Source organism: Mycteria americana, chromosome 20, assembly GCF_035582795.1.
Source record: "Mycteria americana isolate JAX WOST 10 ecotype Jacksonville Zoo and Gardens chromosome 20, USCA_MyAme_1.0, whole genome shotgun sequence".
Lineage (NCBI taxonomy): Eukaryota > Metazoa > Chordata > Aves > Ciconiiformes > Ciconiidae > Mycteria > Mycteria americana.
The window spans coordinates 3,000,647-3,020,782 of record NC_134384.1 but is presented as its reverse complement, the minus strand read 5'-3'; the positions used below and the strand labels follow the sequence as shown (position 1 = coordinate 3,020,782).

At 57.3% G+C, this 20,136-nt stretch overlaps 1 protein-coding gene across 1 annotated transcript; it reads left to right on the top strand.

The window, feature by feature from the left end:
- Positions 1 to 3,815: 3,815 nt before the first annotated feature.
- CDK18 (cyclin dependent kinase 18) lies at positions 3,816 to 20,136 on the top strand. The gene is made up of 15 exons (XM_075521535.1): positions 3,816 to 3,960; positions 10,799 to 10,944; positions 11,308 to 11,433; positions 14,259 to 14,315; positions 14,562 to 14,676; positions 14,848 to 14,942; positions 15,046 to 15,108; positions 15,515 to 15,638; positions 15,727 to 15,847; positions 16,186 to 16,283; positions 16,660 to 16,765; positions 16,983 to 17,025; positions 17,572 to 17,662; positions 17,993 to 18,070; positions 18,390 to 20,136. The coding sequence occupies exons 1-15, from the start codon at positions 3,837 to 3,839 to the stop codon at positions 18,422 to 18,424; spliced, it is 1,422 nt and encodes a 473-aa protein (XP_075377650.1). The 5' UTR covers positions 3,816 to 3,836; the 3' UTR covers positions 18,425 to 20,136.

The window sequence follows — 20,136 nt, the reverse complement described above, 5'->3', positions numbered from 1 at the left end:
CCGGAGGGAGGACGAAGCCCCTCGCACCCCGGGGTGCTGCCCGGGGCAGCGTGCGGGGAGGGGTGCCCGCTGGGGACGCCGCGCTGCCTGCCCCGTGCGACGTGCCGCAGCCTTCCAGCAGGCGCGTCGCGGGGTGCCGCGCGTTCGGGAGGGGAACGGATCCCGGCTTTAGGGCTCCCGGATCCAAATGGCCACTCGGGGCAGGACGAATTCCTGTCTGGGAGCGGCGGAAGGCTGAGGACAAGAACAGTCCCATGAATTCCAGCTGCCAAACACTTTAATGTGAACCCCAGCACCAGACTCCAAGTAGGTCCAGGTCTAGCTGGAAAAAACAGCCACAATTGCACGCAGCCATAAAGATAATGAGCACAGGGCAGGCTTGTGCGTAGCAGGAGAGGTAGCTAGCGATGTCGGTGCTATTTTTACCCCCACTCCACTTCCTCTCTGAGGAGGTTTTATATTTAGCAGCCCGTAGCTGCTGGCACTCCAGGAGGTGGCAAGGGGGGGGAAGGATTCGGACTGCAATTTGTGGAGCATGACTTTTTGTCGGTGCGAAGCTGTCTGCCTTCTAAACCATTCGCACCGTTTTGAGAAGGGTGAGTGGATGGGGGGAGGTGGAAAGACCCCTTCCCCTCATCCGCTGCTTCGTTCACCTGGAGATGGAGTATCTTTTATATTCCCTGTATCCTTCCTGGTCCTGGAGTCGAGGGCCCTTCTGGAGGTTACGGATTGGCTTGGTGGGGGATTGTCAGAGCAGGAATCGCTCAGCAGCTCATGCTGAGCACCTCTCCCTGACCTTCTGGTCCTGCGGCGTGGCTTGCTCTCTCTCGACCATCCCATGCCATTCCCTGCCAGGGTGGGACCTTGTCCCCAGCGTGGCAGGGCGACTGCTGTCCTTTGGGCACGGCAGGCGTGGGGGGGCTCGGGCGGCTCCGCGGCAGCCCCCAGCCCAGTCCCTCCCAGTCCCAGGTGGGGTGCCCTTTCCAAAAGGGCAGGAAAGGGGCTGGTGCTCAGAGTTGGGATCTGGCCTCCTTGGTCCGGCAAGTGTGTTATCCAGGAGCTGGATACACTTCTTTCATCCACTGTTAGAGGTGCGCAGCATTGCTAAATCTCTCTTGAAACACAGACCCTTCCTCTCCAAGCTGTGATTTAAGCATCCTGGGGGACTGGCGAGGGGCAATCTCGTGCAACTCCTTCTCTCTTCCCTGCCAGTTTCTGGTGAAGGCAGCCTGGTATCTTCGGGTGGATTTGAAGTCAGGTAATTGCAGCACTTGCTGCTGCGAATGCGTCCTTGCACTTGCTGTGTTATGGACATGTACAGGGGTTGCTCAGGATGCTACCGGAGTGCAGTTCATTAGTGTAACCTTCACCAGAGATGTGTGGAAACTTGCTTATGCCCTAATTTGAAAGGGTAATCACTGAGGCTTATCTGAACGTTAATGTTGAAAGATTGTCTTTTGTTTGAGCCTCTGACGTACCCCGCTGGGAGCATCACAGATTTCCCCTGAGCTCCTGTTTCCTGTTTGGGAGTAAAACAGTGCCTAGCACAGGAGCCTCTGTAGCTGTTAGTAGTGCCACTTTAGCGGTGTCAGCACGCCCAGCCGGAGCAAAACACTTCGGGTCGGTTTAGTTCCTTGGGTGCCTGCAACACGAGCGGCATTTCCACGCACCAGCAGTGCCTCCGTTAAAACTTGCTTAGCTTGCAAGGTAGGGAGCCAGATCAGAGCCATGGGCTGGGAAAATGGTCTCCGAAGCAAGCGTCAAGCTTTGCCTTCCCTTCAGAAGGAACAGCACTGCTTGGAGCCTTTATTCTTGGCCATAAGGAAGGCAGCAGCATGAAGACTTTGTTAATGCAGCATTCACGAGTGCCAGCATCTTTGTTGTCAAAGCATGTTTCTGTAGTGCCGAGAAAACATTTAAATGTCTGAAGCCTGACGTGGATGTGTCTAGCATCCTCCTGCCTCGCTTTGCAACTCAAAGCAGCCTCCAGCCTTCCTTCCCACCCCCAGCCAAATACCCCAGCCCTGATTCCAGGTACACAAACATTGCAGTCGAGCCTTCAGCTTTAGGGTTTTGCCGCATTAAAGGTGGGAGATGAGTGGGGATGGTCGAGGGGTGCGAGTCCCCAGGATTCAGGTGAATCCCAGGGATTTTGGGGGGATTGCACCCACAGCAGGGTGCCAGGCCTCACCGCAGAGCACGGCAGACACGCAAATGGAGTGTTTATATTGCTGACGGATAATCTTTTAAGCCTTCAGATGCAGGCATGTCAACCCAAGTGTTCCCGTTGCCCTGGCGACGCGATGCATTAGCTCTGGGATGCTGTGTCTGATCGCATCAGTCTGGAATGTGATCACCGTTTGTTTGTGCTGATAAGCCCTGGAGGGGGCTGGGAAGGAGCGGGCAGAGCCAGGGAAGGGGCTGCTCGGCTGCAGCGGGGACACCCAGGGACAGAGGGGCCGACCCGCGCCAGGGGTGCGGGAGAAGTCGTGGGACGCGTGTGTCGGTGCGGGAAAGAACCGCTCTGTGTAGCTTTTGATGCCTGTTTGGTACCAAGGGATGATTTTCCCCGTAAGATCCTCCCTTGGGCTGGTGGATGAGAGTAGCATTAAAGGAGTCCAGTGCTGTTAAATGGAAATCCCCCGCCAGGCGGGTTAGAGGGTTGAGACGATGAAGGCTGGTGGAGGAGCAGCCCTACGCTTATCAGATTGGGAGGGGGAGAGGGACAGACCCAAACCTCCTGGGAATGGGACTGGGACTGGAAGGGGCAGAGCTGTGGCTGGTTGGGGGTGAGACACTGGTGTTTGCAGGTCGGGGGAGCAGGGAGCGTTGGCTGTTTGCTTAGGTCTGTGCTCGGCGGGGGGAATAATACCCGAGTGCAGCGGGGCTGGTGCTAAAGACCAAACCGCGCACAGACAGCTCTTGCAGCCCGTCCCGTCCGCGCTGCTGAGCTACAGACAGGCCTGGCAAGAGCCAAAGTAGGCAAGGCAAAGCGGCGTGTGGCTCCGAGACGCCCAGAGCGAGCTCCCTCAGCCTGCTCGTGTGGCTGCTCAGGCTCAGCACGCTTCGCCATGTGCCCCTTGAGGGTTCTCTTCTTTTAAGGGTTTTATTGCTTTAATCAGATCCCTGGCTAAGGCGATTCTAATGCTTGTACAGGATGAGTCATTCAAGAGCTTGTGAGCAAGCTGGGAGCCCGAAGCATCTCCCCTTGCTGTGGCTCTCGGGGATCCCCCCAGCCCGTACTGGCTCCACTCAGCATTTTGCTGCTGGCTCAGGAAGCCTTTGCAAGGCTTTTGCAAGGGCAAAGCGGAGCCCAAACTGCCAGGGGAGAGGTGCCTCCTCGTACAGGGAGGAGTGTGGGTTGAATCTTTTCCATCACTGTTTACTCTTTCTTGCTTTCCTTCTATTTCTACCCTGCTTTTCCCCGTTCCAGGCATCCCTGGAGTTTCCAAGGATGCTGTAAGGCGCAGCCTGTGTCAGTACTCGTGATTCAGTGTGCACAGCCCTGCCCTGGGTTCATCTCTGACAATTGGCGCAGAAAAAGCCCCCCTGCACCTCTTGCCCACAGTCAGCTCCTAAATTCATGAGGAACCCGATTCCCCGGGTGACCACGTGGCCCCTCTTTTGCTCTGACGCGGCAGCGGTGTCTCGGGGAAGAGGATGTCCCCGGGGACCCCTGCAGATCCCCAGCAGGGGAAATTCGGGTCGGGGTGCTGCCAGCCCCAAAGAGCAGGAGCTGGGGGGCTGGGGGGCCATCCCGCGCATCGTCCAGCCCTCTCAGCCTGCTCTCTCCCCTTCCCCGCAGGGCTCTGCCATCCCTCTCGGCACAAGGTAAAATGAACAAGATGAAAAATTTCAAGCGGAGGTTTTCACTCTCGGTTCCTCGGACGGAGACCATCGAGGAGTCACTGACGGAGTTCACGGAGCAGTTCAACCAGCTCAACAACCGGAGGAATGAAGGTAAGGAGCCCCTGGGCCCCTGCCACAGTGCTGGGGCCGGTCGGGAGCATCTGGGGTCAGCACTGCCAGCAAGCGTCTCCGCTCCAGCCCCCCCAGCCTTTCTCTGGCTGTGTTGACGTGTGGAAAGTTACTGCCCCTTTGTCAGTGTTGCTTTCCCCATTTATCCAGCAGGATTAATAACACCTTGTCATTACATCTGATCTGAAGAGAGATTTGTACTTGCATAAGGAAAGCCTTATAGGAGGGAAAGGTATTTGCAGAAAACGGAGAGGGATGACACATCTGTGGTTAAGGTAGAGTGTGAAAGCGTGGGATCGTCTCCTGCCTGCCCAAAAGTGACAGTGCTCTTTGAGCCCTCTCTCCAGGGCTACAGGCTGACCCTTCCACCAAGCCAAAGGCACTGCTCTCTCTGTTCAGGGGAGCATCTGGGGCTCGCTGAACCGTCCTTTGCTCCTGGACCCACAGCCTTCTCCTGGCCTGCAGTTTTCAAGGTCCCAGGGAGCAGGGAGGTTTAGGGTTAACACCTCCACGAGCAGAACGGGGCACATCCCTTCTGCAGCCGCCTCACTGCAGGCTGGGGCAGGCTCTGCTGTCTCGGGCTATGGGCATATCAAGGGAGAGGCAACGCTTGAGGCATAAACCGGGAGCAGATCGCGTCGAGGCGGCCGTGCACGGACAAGCAGGCAGAGCCGCTGACAGGCAGGTGTTTGGAAACCTGATGAAGTTAGACTTGATTCATCCAGGGGTAAATTCGCTGCTGCGGGTGCAAGGCTGAACCGCTCCTGGCGATCACGTCATGCGTTTGCTGCTGCCTCCTACCAAAACAAGTCGCTTTGCCACAGGCCAGCCCGGTCATGCGTCGGTGCCCTCAGCTCCACTCGGGTCACGTTCAAGCTTTTTTCCCCCTCACCCTGCAGCCACAATTGCTAGAAACTTTTGCTGCAAGCAGGGGCTGAGGCCGTGATGTAATTGCCTGGCACTCGCATCTGCCCCAGCGGGAAGGGATCGTCTCTCTGCCAGCTAACCTGCTTGAGAGAAGAGATGCAGTAACCTAATTTAGAGCTGGCTTTCCTCACTCCTGCAGCTCCTGATGATCTTCTTATCCTTCCAGACACCCAGGCTGCCCTGCACAGCATCCCTTCACAGCCTCCTTCCCTGCTCCCCCCCGCACACACCTCCCCTCACGCCCTAGCAAGCAGCAAGGGCTATAATTAGACTTGAGCCCTTAATGATGTGCAGAAGCTGTGGGGATAAAATGGTGCGAGGCTAAGAAAGTCCTGGGCGCTGACAGCTGCTGCTGCTGTTGCCTTCCTTGGGGGACCTCTGCTCTGGGATGCCTGAGCCTGGGCTCGTTATCTCTGCCGTGCAAACCGAGGCTTTGTCGGAGAGGCGATTTCCCCGTTCTTCTGCTTTAATGAAGCTTTGGTCACGGTTCTTCCTTTGCCCTTGAATGGCAAACCAGTGCATGCAGCATCTGCCTATGCCCACCCTGCTTTTGGTCTCACTCCTGAGGTAGCCAGGAAAGAATAAGAGCGAAGTCAGAGCAGGCTGAGCCTGGGGCCAGGACCAAGAGGGTTCCCGTCCCCGTGGGTAGAGGCTGGACCAGTACTAGGCTGTGACATGGTATGATTAGGAGATCCTCCTGCCTGGACCTGGGAACGCATCAGGGGTCTGCCAGCACCGCCCCGTGGGGTACAGCTCCTCACGTGCTGCTACGGGACGCCCTGGTGCCAGCCCCCGCCGGTCGGTACGTCCCTCCCTGCCTGGATGCGGCACGTCCTGGCCCCCTGCCACAGCTTTCCCTCCCTGGTGCCCCCTGCTCCCTGGTGCATGGTTCCCCGTTTGCACCCCAGCCCTCTCCCACGCAGGACAGGCAAAACGCGCTGCCCCCGCCCTACCCACCACCCCGAGCCCGCTCCCTCCTGCCTGAGATCTCTTGATTAAGTTTCCCTTGGGGATTGTAAACAACCCCGAGAAGTCACCTCCACCGTGCCCTTAATCTCCGTCTCCTGCAGGCTGCGGCTGTTGTTTATGAAGAGCCCTGACAACCACATTTGTCTGAGGCATCTCTTCGGCCGTTTAATAAACCCCTCGTGGCTGGGAGCTCTGTGCCCGCAGCCCTGTGCCAAGAGGACTTGGCGGGGGCTTGGAAGGTGGAGGCACCAGTGCCGGGGGGCACGAGCCCCAGCACCCCGGGGTGAGGAGGCTTTAGGGCACGGCGTGGGAGCGTGATGCTTCAGATGTGTAGGGGGACAGGATCGCTTTGGTGGTGCTGGAGGGGATGAGAAGGATGTTCACGTGCAGGTTGCTCTTTTGCGGGGTTTGGTGGTGAGGTTTGGACCTCGTGGGAGCTGCCTGGTCTGGAGAGGGCTCTGACTTTAGGGAAGCAGCAGTTCTCTCTGAAGCATCGGTCTCTTCCGTTTTACAGATGGAGGAGAAATCAAGGTGCGAAGAGGCAAAATGACTTTGCTCCCGTTGTGCAGAAAGCTGGTAGCAGAGCTGAGATTGGAGCCATGGCAGTCACTCTTGCGCTGCTTCTCTTCCCCATGAAACAGGGAAAAGCTTTGCTTCAGGTTTCGCCTTCCTTGCTCAGGACCTCTGACCGTGCCCCTGGGGCTGCCTCTGCCGTCTGCGTGGCAGGCAGGCTGGCCTGCAGTGGTCTTTTCTCTCCAGCTGAGCAGATGACCCGCGACAGTTCAGGCACTGTGATCACTCGCTCCAGAAAAAGAGTGCTAATCACAGCAGAGATCAGCACGTCATTTTTTTTTTCCTTTCATCACCTCACACAGCTCCTCAGGGAATTGCGTGCAGTTTTTGTTTTCCCTCCAGCATCAGAAATCACAGGTTATCAGCATTCACAGGTCGCGGCAGCCTGCAAATCCTACACTTCGGTGGCTGCGAGTGCCTCCACCTGCCCTTGGGGAGGAGGGTGATGCAGAGGCCGGGAGACCTTTTCGTTAGATGCTCCAAAAGCATGTGCAGAGCTGCTCTGACTCTGGCAACAGGACAAGGCAAGGCCTTCTCGTGGGTAGAAACCTGCCTCGTCTGTTGGTGGGAAATCCCCAGCTCTGCCCTCCCCATCCCATAATTCTCATGACCTCACCCACAGAGGCTGATAAAACGAGACCTGAGAGAAGCAGAGCTGGCAAATGGAAAAGCAAACAGCTTTCCAGCCTGGACACATCCCGTCACAGGCAATGTCACCTTGATGGAGTCTGAGGATGCAGAGAGGGAAAGGGGGTGCCTGTGGTCGCAGCCTAATTCACTCACAGCCTGAATTGGGGCGTCCGACGCCCCTCCGCCCCGCCGCGCGTCCCTCCCCTCCGCCCCGCCGCGCGTCCCTCCCCTGGGCAGCACAGCCTTTCCTCGGCCACGGTGGCTGCTCAGCTGCAGAGGCAGAGGTGGGAGAAAGCCCCTGGGTTAAGGAGAGCCCAGGCTGGGCTCTGTGCAATGGCTGATGTCCTTGACAAAGGCCAGCACCATCTCCACATCCTCAGAGATGGGGAACCTTCTCCGTGGCTGCTCCAGCCTCACACTAAGGCTGAAGGCAAGGAGGCTCCTTCCTTTCCTCCAGGGCTTCCCCCGTCACACGTTTCTCTCCATACCCCAGCGTTTCAGAGGTATCAGGTCTTGGTGTCTCCTATTTGCTTTGGTAAGAGCTGGTGGCATTCAGCAACAGCTCCTGTCTATGCTAGGGCTTTGCCCCACGACAGCCACTGCCTGGTCTGTCCTCCGAGGCCAAAGAAGGGCTCAGTATTCAGGCTGCAAAGCCTGCGTAACTCCCAGTTTGCAGTGGCATAAATCAGAGCCAGATCTGGCCTTTGGAGTGCAAGGCCACAAAGAAGTGACGATGAGGGGGAGGAAGGAGGATGAATAATCCAAGGCCTGAGTGCAGCCCTGCCTCATGAGTGTAACAGAGCTTTGAGAAGAGAGTTCACACTTAGCAAAGTAATTAAAAGCTATAAGTCAGGCAAACAGTGAAGGGTTCTGGCCCCTTTCCTTGGGAGATCAAAGCTTGTTTTGGCAGAGGCAGTGTTTAAATATATTTATAAAAAAAGGTGGGAGGCTCGTCAAAGGCAGCCGCCGTGTCTGCGGTCTCACTTTAATTTGCCTTGATATCCCATGCAGCCTTATTATTTGCAGAGTGTCAGGGCTCACTGTCATCCACACGAAATGCCGGGCAGAATCAAACAGGCCCTCACGTTTGCACGCCCACAGCTTCACGTCTCCTCCCGCGAGCACCCGGCGAGGTCCTCCAAGCCCGGGAGCAACCCCAGCCCTGCGCGAGCATCTCTGCGGGACTGGGTGTCCCCGGCTGCTGTGGGCACCTCGGTGACGAAGGGCTGGCACGTTCTGCCTGCCCTCTCTGGCCCCAGGGCAGCCAAAACACCTTTCCCCTCATCTCTGCAAGTCTTCTGTGTGTTTTTACGTGCTTCTCCCATCACGTGGTAGTTCACATCTGCGTATCCCATTCCCTTTTGCATGGGCTAGAATGCCCAGGTTGTTGTCATCTTACCTCTGGCTTTACGTCTGATGCTGGTGTAGATGAGGAGAGATTGAGGCTGACCTACCTGGTGGGCTGCTGGCTCAGAGTGACAGTGCTGCTGGTTTGCACCTTTCAGGGACAGGCTGCATCTTTTACCGAGTCTTTGGGCTTGTTTACCTACGGGAACCAGGACAAATTCACCCAAACTGTGATTTAAAGGGGATTAGTTGAACTCCGTTCAGCCAGATCTTAAATGGCCTTGGGTTTTTTTCAGATTGCTTTCAGAAGCAAATTCGCTTAGGAAGTGAGCCAGTTAAAAAGATTTGATTCAGTTTAATTGATCCATGTTAATTTTATACCTGTGGTTAATTCAGGGTAAGTTTCCTAACTGTTCCTGCACAGACAGATGGCCAGAAAGGGACAGGGACCAGAGTCCCACAGCGGTCCTGGGAGAGGGGGTGACTGTGCCGCCTTCTTGCCTGTCCGCCCGAAAACTCCTGGCACCGTTTCAGATGCTCCCGGGCCCAGCGGCGTCGGCTGAACCCGTCCCTTAGGTGCGGGCTGTCTATCGAGGACATCCTGCATCCCTTAGCTCGCAGGTCCCCTGGTCCCCCCCCCAGTGACCATGGCACGAAACCGCATTTTTCCCAGGTCACTTGCCTGCCACCTCTCATCCATCAGATGAGCAAACCGCAGCCAGGTCCCAGCCCTGCTCAGCACCCCGTGAAAGCCAGCCCTCCCTCTCCAGTCTTCAGCAATGAGATCATCGCTGGCTGCCTGAGCACATTGGGATCCGTGCGCTGAAATCCGCGTTAGGCATAGCAGGGGATTGTCTCTGTGCAGCTCAGGGAAAGGGCTTGGCAAGGGGCAGGGCTCAGTGGCTCGGGCTGGGACATCAGAGGTCCTCCCTGTGGAGTTTCCCTCCTGCAACGTTCCTCGTTGCTCTGGGAAAATAACCGCAGGGTGCCTGGATGCATGGAGGACACCGGTGCTTTATGGCAGGGTCCTCGGACCCTGGGGGCCTTGCTACTTGGAGCATAGCTGCAAAGTTTAGACGAGAAGGGAGAGAGCTGTGTGGCCACCGGGAAGGAAGTTGTCCCTGCTTGGCCCCACACCTTTGCAGAGGGAGATGCATCCCTCCCTTGGGGAGGTGGTTCTCCTCCCTCCCAGCACACCCAGTTAGCCCTGCCTCCTCCCTCCCAGCACACCCGGTTAGCCTTGCCTCCTTCTGAACGGCCCCTTGGAAACAGCATCCGTGTGAATCGGGGGAACCCACTTCGCTGGGGTCCAGGCGACCTGCGTTGAACTCGTCAGTGTTTTGCTGTGCCGCTGTCTGCGTCTCTGCGTGCCAGAATATTCCTGCCAACCAGCTGTTAATTACCGAGTGAGGAGGTTTAAGTGCAAGCCTCAAACTGGAGACCAGAGGGAGCTCAATGGCTTATTTTGTTCTGATTTTTCGCTCTTTTCAGGGTTTCTTGGGTTTGGTGAGGCTTCACACCTGGAGTCCCAAGAGAGGAGTTATTTTTCTGAGCTGCTTTGCTTTTCAAGAGAGCTTTTGTGCTGCTCGGGACTGTGTGTCTGGCTAAGCGCAGCAGGCTGGGGCAGGAAAGCCTGGAGTGTTTTGTTTTGCAAAAAGTGACTCTGCGGCCTTTAATCCCAAACGCCTTCTGAGAAACGGTCACATCCTTGGAGGAAAGTACCCTGATGTCTGTTAGTTTTGGTGGTTCCTGAGGCAGATTAGGTACGCGTGCTTGTAAGCTCCCCAGAGGCAGGGCTCTCCTTCTGGTTTGCTTTTGTACAGACCTAGCACAGAGGGATCCAGACCCACGGCCAGGTGCCTAGGTGTTCCTCAAGTGCCAATCGTGTTTTGTCTAATGCGACATTAGTGAAGGTAAGGCTGGGACGTTAAGACGAATACTCACCCGTGCAAAACCCCGTGGTGCTGCTGCAGAGGGGTGAGCTGCTGGGCAATGCTGCCGGGGGGGTTGAGCACTGGACTGGGACGTGGGAGATCGGGGTGGCCTTGGGTGTGAAGCAGTTCCCCTCTCTGCATCCCCCTCCCCGGCTGTCAAGACCTCCATTGCCGGGGGCTGCGTGGGGGTGCTTTGGGGGTGCTGCTGAGCAGAGCCGTGTGGGTGGCGATGCACCGGGAGTCCGGAGCAAAAAGCAGGTATTCCCTCTGCCTCCTGGATGTGGAGAAGGAAGAAAACTTTCCCATGGCCCCAGGGCATCTCTGGACCTCCCTGCCCTGCTCTCACTCTCTTTTTTCCAAAGCTTTTTTTCCAAAGACCTTGGGCCTTGGCACTTCTGCTCCCACTCCAGCAGCTCGCTCTCCTTTCTCTTTGTCCTCAGACCTGGCTCAAGAGCACCTGCAGCTGGGACACCTGGGAAGGGACTTCCGAGCAGACACCAGCCCCATCTCCCCGTCCGAGGTGGAAGGCCAGTCCCCAATGGCCGTGCGCTACCGCAACAACAACCAGCGCCGTTTCTCCATGGAGGCAAGTACTGCTGCAGGCTGGAGCGGGCAGAAGGGATGTGGGAACTTCTGCTTGTCGCCTGCCTGCTGGCTGGATGAGCCGGTGTTTGATTCGTGGGGACCTGGCACTCTCAGACACGAGCCCTGATGTCCTCTTGGGTGCACTCAGCATGACTCCCGTGGTACCTGACGAAGCCCAGCGCACATCCCCATGCCTGCACACACCCCTTCCCTTTTCCTTTGACGAAGGGTCCCACAGATGCTGCCTCCATTGCTTCGGCATTAATATCAGCTCTGGATAGAGAGCACTTCCCCTTGAATGTCTCTGTACAGTCCTCCCTTCATCAGATGCCTTCACCACCCGCTCTTCTGGCCCTCTCTGCAGGATGTCAGCAAGCGTCTCTCCCTGCCCATGGACATCCGCCTGCCCCCCGAGTTCTTGCAGAAGCTGCAGATGGAGAGCCCGGAGTTCCCCAAGCCCCTCAGCAGGATGTCCCGACGGGCTTCCCTCGTAAGTCTCACCGCGCGGACCAAGCAGTGCCGGGCACAGTATCTCATTTCATGCATACAAGTCGCAGCCAGCAGCTGCATGCGCTGATTGCCACCCACCCACGCGGTCATGCCCTGCTGTGCAAGCTCCCTTGTACCCCCTGTGTGTCATGGAGATACACACCCCCCAGCCCGTGCAAATCCCTTTCTGCGCACTCCCGGCAGTACGCATTCCCCCCGCCACGCACATACGCATCTCTTTCCCCGCGTCACTCCTACACGCGCACATCTGCGTACTGCTGTGCAAAGCCCCAGGCCTGCACGTTCCTTCACTCACCTCCGCACACACCGGACGGGCAACCAAGCCCTACCCAGCCGCTCGCTCACCGTTCCCCCCGGTGGGATGGGGGAGAGAATCTGAAGAGCAGAAGTAAGAAAACTTGTGGGTTGAGATAAGAACAGTTTAATAATTGAAATAAAATATTGTTATAATAATAATAATAATAATAATAATAATAATAATAATAATAATGAAAAGGAAAAGGAAAACAATGAGAGAGAGAGAGAGAAACAAAACCCAGGAAAAAAATCCCAAGTCATGCAACCGCTCACCGCCTGCCGACCGATGCCCAGCCTGGTCCTGAGCAGCGGTTGCTGCCCCCCAGCCAACTCCCCCAGTTTCTATACTGGGCATGACGCCCTATGGTATGGAATAGCCCTCTGGCCAGTTTGGGTCAGCTGTCCTGGCTGTGCCCCCTCCCAGCTTCTTGTGCACCTCCTTGCTGGCAGAGCATGGGAAGCTGAAAAGCCCTTGACTTAGCATAAACCCTGCTCAGCACCAACTATACCATCAGTGTGTTATCACAGTATTCGCATGCTAAATCCAAAACACAGCACTATACCAGCTACTAGGAAGAAAATTAACTCTATCCCAGCCGGAACCAGGACACTGACTTTCCTCTTGGCCTGGCTCCTTCCAAAGGAGGAGGTGGAAAGCCTCCTGCAGTTTAGCAAGTGCTGGAGCCCTTGCTAGTTGAAATGCAAATGCCGATAAATAATGAATTAGCCTTTGCATTAGTGTTGGCGTTTCAGTTTCTTTACTGCAGAGCATCAGCATATGTAGGAGGAAAAACCCGGTGCCCTGTTTACAAATGTGCAAGCGTGTGTCCTGCTGCCCAGGAGTGCTCAGTGCTGTACAGATACAACGGCGAGGTCTCAGCAGGCGTCCTCGGATCTGGCATGCCGAGTCAGGGGGAGGGAGGAGAAAAGGAGAGCTTGCATTTACCTGCCTGTTCTGTCTAATCAATAAAATAGCCTCAGCCAGAGCAACGTGCCATTAATATTCATGGTCCCCCCCATGAATAAGGCAAAACTCGCAGTATGGCTCTAGGGCTCAGCACCTCGGATTGCAGCAGCCGCTTCGTTTCCCTGCTCAGGACACATCTGTTCCCAGGGTACGCGGAGGGTTTGGGGAAGCCAAAATGGAGTAAGAAAAACCCACGATGTTCCCCTGGGATTTGCCGGTCCAAATCCAACCTTGCGTGAGCAAGAAAGCAGCTTCCCCGCTGCCTGGGGCAGCGTGTGAGAGCTTGGTGGTCTGGTCAGTGCCTGTTGCAAGGAAAAAGCCTTCCCGTGGGGCAGATCTGGGGCAGATCCCTCTTCCCGTGGGGCAGATCTGGGGCAGATCCTTCTTCCCGTGGGGCAGATCCTTCTTCCCGTGGGGCAGATCTGGTGAGCAGGGGAAGCTGCAAGAGCACCCCAGACCTGGGGCTGCTGGTTCTCCAGGCAGAGCCCTGGGCACAGCGCAGGGGGCTCCGTCAGTGCCTCCCCAAGGGCACCCTTTCCCAGCACAGCCCGTGTCTTTGCCTGCTGATTGACAGCTGTCCATCCAGCTCCATCTGCTGACGGCGAGCGGCATGGCGTGAGCCCTTGGCTCAGGGGAGGGGGCAGCGCTGCTGGGCTGGGGGGTCTTTAGCTGGGCTGGAGTCAGAGCTGGCTGCTGGCCTGGGACTACACCGATGCAAACGTATTTTGTGGGAGAATGACACTGGTTTGTTAAGCTTAAGGAGCAATGATTTGCCCTGGGAACCATCCCCTGCCCTGGCACGCAGATAATCCAAACTGACCGAGGAGGTGTCTCTGTCCCCACAGAAAACTGCAATTTCAGGGGTCTGCTAGGAGTGAGCCCAAATCTGTGGCCTTGCAGTGGTTGCCCTTCTTTCACTGGGTACACGAGAGCAGGTCTCAGCAATACGTTAAAGAGTTACTGTTCCCAATGGGAAAATGTGCCTTTCACGCTTGATTTGAACAGCACACAGAGAAATGACCGGAGTCACAGTAAAGACCAGGACGTAGGAAAGCACTCAAGAAAAGGGCTGGGCATCGGCAGCAGGATCCCACGAGGCTTCTCCGATAGAAAGGGCATCAGCTCTTCGCAAATCGCAGCTCCTGTGTGACTCGGCCGCTGCCGGTGGCGTGTCAGGGTGGTGGGCGAGAGGAGAAGGGACTTGCAGGGGTGGCAGTGGGAAGGGGCGGTCGTGCAGGCTGCGGCCGCCCCGGGGTACGGGCTGCCCCGGGGTACGGGGTGCCGGTGCCATCCATTTCGCTTAAGCTGCCAGTTGGTTGTGAAGGTTTTCTGATTGATTGCCTGGTCGCCTGCAGGGCTTCTCCAGGAAAGTAATGGACTTTATGTACTTAGATCAGCTGGGCTTCTGCATGCAAACACCTGCCTTGATTGATCTGCCCCCAAAGCTGTTACTGTCCCGTGTCCTTGACCTTCCCCCCCGGGAGGTGAAGCCATCCCTGGATGAGATCCCTCCCAGTGATGTTTTCCTTTCTCTCTTACAGTCAGATATTGGGTTTGGGAAGCTGGAAACCTATGTTAAACTGGACAAACTGGGAGAGGTGAGTAGACTATGAAACCCCTGTAAGGATTTAAATTAAGTTAGAAGGGCAGCTTGAAGTGCAAAGGGCAGACTGTAGCCAAATTTCTTCGATATCTAGCAATTTTTAGACCAAGTCTTTCTGTGGACTTCAGACTTGGCCCTGTAGCTTCAAATGATCCTTCCTCCAAATGTTATGGAGTACATCGGCGTTGTGCCACCCTGGTAAATGGTCTGCATGGCTTGTATTTTCTCTCCCACCACCCAGGGCACTTACGCCACCGTCTTCAAGGGACGCAGCAAGCTGACCGAAAACCTCGTTGCCCTGAAGGAAATCCGCCTGGAGCACGAGGAAGGGGCACCTTGCACGGCCATACGGGAAGGTGAGGGCAGGAGAGGCTTTTCCCCATCGCAGCCCCTCAGGAGCAAGGCCAGGTCACGGCAGATTTGGGGCGGGTGGTGCGGGTGGACGCGTATACCTGCGGTCCCACCAGCGTGCTGCTGCGCAGTGCCCAGACCCTGCTGCCCCAACCTGCCGTGTCCTCTTCTTGCAGTGTCGCTGCTGAAGAACCTGAAGCACGCCAACATCGTCACCCTGCACGACATCATCCACACGGAGCGCTCCCTCACCCTCGTCTTCGAGTACCTGGTGGGTCTGGGGGGGCTTTCTGCGGGAACGGGGGGACGGCTGCCTTTCTGCGGGTGGGTGATGGCCACGGGAAGAGCAGGCTGATGTGTGCTTCCTGGTGCAGGACAACGACCTCAAGCAGTACCTCGATAACTGTGGGAACCTGATGAGCGTGCACAACGTGAAGGTAAGACAGTGCTGCCTGGCACCCCGTACCCCTGCCTCTCCCCGCATGCAGGGAGCTCACCCTGAGTGCAGTCCAGGGTGTTGCAGGGCTGGGAGAGGCTGGATACCCCTTCTCTCTTCAGTTCAGCCTTTTTTACTCTTCTTTGACTTTTTTCAGCCTGCTCTGATGCTCCACCAGCCTTTCTCCAGTCACTGCCACCCTAAATAAAATCACTGTGCACGCAGACTTTGTTCATCCCCTTTTCTGGATTGCTGGTGATGGGCCTGAGCACTTGTCTACAGTGCATCCCACCCCAGGCCAGCTTCGAGGGGTCTTTCCTGGCCATGAGTTTGAGAGCCCTTGAGGCAGACTCACTTTTGGTGCCTGTGTCCCCACGCTAAATGCAAACCCCTTCTCCTCCCCGCAGATCTTCATGTTCCAGCTGCTGCGTGGTCTGGCTTACTGTCACGGGAGAAAGATCCTGCACCGAGACCTCAAACCCCAGAACCTGCTCATCAACGAGAGAGGAGAGCTCAAGCTGGCTGACTTTGGTGGGTGGGCCTCTCTGGGGAAGATGCAGCATTGCAAGGAGGTGCAGCTAGGTGCAAGCTCCTTGATGCCCATGCCTTTCGTCCTCAGGACTAGCCAGAGCCAAGTCAGTCCCTACGAAAACGTATTCCAATGAGGTGGTCACGTTGTGGTACCGACCCCCCGACGTCCTGCTGGGATCTACCGAATATTCCACACCCATCGACATGTGGTGAGCCACGGCTCCAAACCGAGCTTCCCGGGCTCTCCAAGACCGTGGGTCGGGCATTTCCGCGTCTGCCAGTGCAGCACCGTACATGCCCACAGTGTTGGTTACACCAGAGGGTGGTGGGCTCTCCCAGAGGCCATGCTGTTTTCCGTCTCCCCTGGGGCTTAGGGCCTTTGGAGCACGCTGTCCACATCAGGGGTGAATGGTTACCGCTAGCAGAGAAGGGACACAGCTCCTGGGGCTCAGTTCCCTCTCCAGGAACCTCAGCCCTGGCCAAGGGGTGGTGGGGCATCCACAGGGCTTCTCCCTCACTAATCCCCGAGCCTCTGCTGCTGCTCTAGGGGTGTTGGGTGCATCCACTACGAGATGGTCACCGGACGGCCCATGTTCCCCGGCTCCACGGTGAAAGAAGAGCTGCATTTGATCTTCAGGCTGCTGGGTGAGTCTTCTGCTGTCTCCCAAATCCCCACGCGAGGGCAGTGGCCGACTGCAGGAGCGGTGGCAAAGCGCAGCCTCGGGAGCCTGGAGGGAGCCCGCTGGCAGAGCCCGGCCGCGGCGTGGGCAGGCGTGGGCAGGCGTGGGCAGGCGTGGGCAGGCGTGGGCAGAGGCTGCCCGCAGCCCCCCTCCAGGCTTGCGGTCAGCAGAGGTGCGAGGGCGAGCGGCTCCTCGCCGGCTGCCCCGTGGGATGCGCAGGCGAGTCCCAGCCCGCTGGGGAATTTCGTGCCCGCTCTCCTGGGCAGGACACGGGCACTCACCTGCGTGTCTTCTCTCTCCAGCAAATGAGCGTGACGGGTTTCCCTCTCTCCCCCTCCCAGGAACCCCAACAGAAGACACCTGGCCTGGAATAACATCCAACGAGGAGTTTAAGGCTTACAATTTCACGCAGTACGGAGCCCAGCCGTTAATAAATCACGCCCCAAGGTACCTACTGGAGCAGGGACGCATAAGGCGTGGTGGGCTTGCGCTGGTCGTACACGGGAGCCTGGGGAGACCGGTTTCATTTCCTCCTTACGGTGCTGGCAGCTTCTGAATACAACTGTGCACCGGAGGTCCCAGCTGCTGCTTGTCCCTTGCATTGACGGTTGCAATGTCTCCTGGGTGCAATAATGCTCCGTTTTTTATTTCCTCCTTCTCTCAGGCTGGACTCAGAAGGCATTGACTTGCTGATGAACCTCCTTCTGGTGAGTGGTAGAGCAGCCCAGGTGGGTGGTAAGGGATGTGCTGAAGTGAAGGTACTCTGGCTGCCCTCACACTGATTTTGGAGCCAGGCAGGAGAGGAGCTGTGACTGCAGAATAAGCCATGGCCCTACAGCTATGGCGTTGTAGATGCCATCCCAAACCACCTCCCATTAAGGACAGCGAACCATCCTTCACCCTGTGTCCTCTCACACAAGTGGGAGGACACAAACCTGATGATCCGTAGGGTACGACATGGCCGGTGCACTCCTATGGTCACACAGCATGTGCTGTCTGTCCTTTGTGCACGTGCAAATGGCACTGGTAATTGCCTGCACACCCCCATGGTGTGCCCGGTGGTTGGACACACTGTCACCCACACAGCATGTGAAATTGCTTGGGCACTTACATGTGCATAGGTGCACAAATGCGCACACTATGTGTCTCGTGGGGCACACAGGGCCCCACACAAATGGGGCCTCTGTGCCCACTGAATGCCGTCTCGCACGTGCAGACTCTAAGTAATTGCCTTTCTCTGGGGCTTTGTGCAGTACGAAGCCAAAGGCCGGATTTCGGCGGAGGCAGCCCTGCGGCACGCTTACTTCAAGAGCCTGGGAGAGCGGGTGCATCTCCTGCCCGACAGTAAGTGCAGGCTGTCCTCTTGCCTGGGGGTGGGGAGCAAAGAGCTTCTGTGCAGCCCGAGGGTGGTGGTTTGCAGCCAGGTCTCTTCGGACGCCTCTTGTCTTTGCTTACTCAGAGGTGCTCCTGCAGCAGAGCGGGGTGGGAGCTTGGTGGCTGCGAGAGCAAGAAACAATTTGGGTAGGACAATGTAGAGTAGGAGTGCGAGAGAAAAGCTCTGATGAGGTGCAGTGCTGCACTTGGGCTGTGCCATCCCTCCTGGCTCCGGGTTTGCAGACCGCTGCTGGCTCAGCCAGCTGGACTGATGCCTTTCTCTCTCCCCCCTCTGCCTAGACGTCTCCATCTTCTCCCTGAAGGAGATCCAGCTCCAAAAGGACCCTGGCTACCGAGGCTCAGCCTTTCAGCAGTCAGGTAGGACCAGGGAAGATCATGCTGACCTCTCCCAGACGGTGCCACGAACTGCGCTGGCACTGGGGTTACTCCCAGCGGGTCCCGCATAGGAAAAAGCCAAACCTGCTCCCTGCTTTAGTCCACAAATTACCCCCGGGGCATCCTTGCTGGTCACCTACCGTGGTACCAAAGTCACATCTGGGTGCCTTGAGGTGCAGCTCCCTCTGTGAATGCTGCGGGCTTGTAACCTCCTAACCCAGAGCACCGCAGGGCTCAGCTTCTCTGCAGAGTGCCGCTCGCCGTCTGACCTCTCTGACCCATCTCTCTCTCTCTTCCTCAGCCCGAGGGAAGAACAGGAGGCAGAGTATATTTTAAACTTGGATCTCGTGTTCCCCTTGTCACCATGGAGATCAAAGCACTGAGAAAGGAGATGGCAACACGCTCCCACCTGACCCACTGCAGAATTACTGACTCGAGCAGGACGATGCTGAAGCGCCCTTGGCCGCAGGCTCTCCCCTGCCTGTCCCCGCAACCACAGCCCCTAGCAGCTGCTGCTGATGGACCTGTGGCCTTTTTCCCCTCTTATTTTCATGTTGCCCCCATCAGACGTGAGGTGCCACCCTCTGTGCCGGGGCTCTAGTGAGGAGCTGCCCTGGGCATTGCCTGGAGCGCAGGACCGTGCGCTGCCCCAGGGAACCGCTCGCTGCCTCGGGGGGTGAGCCGGGCACGGCGGGGGGGTTTGTGAGCAGAGGGTGGTATCTCCAAAGCCGGGCTGTGGAGCGTAGCGTTTGGCCCAGGCAGGCATTTCTGAAAACGTCCCTTTGCTCAGACAACCTGCTCTGCACCCCCTGTTTCCTGGGGAGACACTTTGCAGCCACGTTACGAGTCGGGGGCATGACCCAGCCTGGCACTGGAGAGACTGTACCCGAAGCACAAAAACCAGGGCAGCCCTTCCTTACTTGCCCTTGCCTCTACCTACATAACCCCTTTTTCTCTCCCCATCTTTGGTACCTGAATCCTGACAAGGATGGAGCAGCTGGGAGGAGGGAGCTTCCCATTGCTTCCTCCAGCATCTCCCCCTCCTTGCCACCATTGCGTTTCCAAATTCAGTCAGCTGGCTGCTCCCCAGGGATGTCCTGAGCTGAGAGCAAGGCCTGGCTTAGCCCGCCCGGGGTGCAGGTACCTGCTGGCAGAGCTGTGCAGAAGCGGGGCCAAACGAGCACCGGCTCCCTGCCGCCTCCCGTTGCTGCGCCCAGCCCTTCGGCCAGCCCTTCCCAGGCGCTGACGGAGCGGCCCCTCTCTCATCGCCGAGCCTGCTGCCCCCCAGCCCGCGACCCTCTCTGCCATCGTCACAAGGGGCAGGACGCGGTTCCCAGCTGGCGTCTCAGGAGCACATCTCCCCCCGTCCCGTCGCTGAGCCCCACGCGACGTGGCAGAGCCCGAGCCGCGCAGCCTCTCCGTACCAAATTGTTGCACACACCCACCTCGGTGCATTTCTTACCCAGAGGAAGGGGGAGAGGTGCCAAACCTCCCACAGCTCAGCTGTGGGGACCAGAAATAGACCTGGAGAGAAGCAAATCATCCCTCAAACCCCGGGCTCTACGTTTGTAGCCAACACCAGATCGTACCGGCCCTGACTCAGATCGATGCCGTGGGACTGAGGTGCGTGCTTAGGTCTGAGCGTGCTTTGCTGGCCGAGGACTGCTCCTGGTGCGTTTTCCCCTCCGGACACTTCAGGAATGTGCCAAATCCATCCTGAGCGAAGAAGCCCTGCTGCACCTCTCCCCCACAGCCTGCAAACAGCTTGAAACGTCTTCAAGCGTGTGAGCGTTGCAAGAAGTCTCTCTACTGTATAATATTCACATCCTTTTCTTGGCTGTCCCAGATGACTACTCCTCTTGCCCGCCGCTCCTCCAGCCCACGGATGTGACCAGGAGACTCTGGACTTGGCAGGCGCTGGGACTGTCACCTGGCACTGGGACTGGCAGGACACGCTGATGGCTTAACCCATCACGCTCCCAGCCTGGGAGGCATTGCCCAGGGGACGGTAACTCTCCATGCCGCTGTTTCTCCATCAAGCCAGGAGT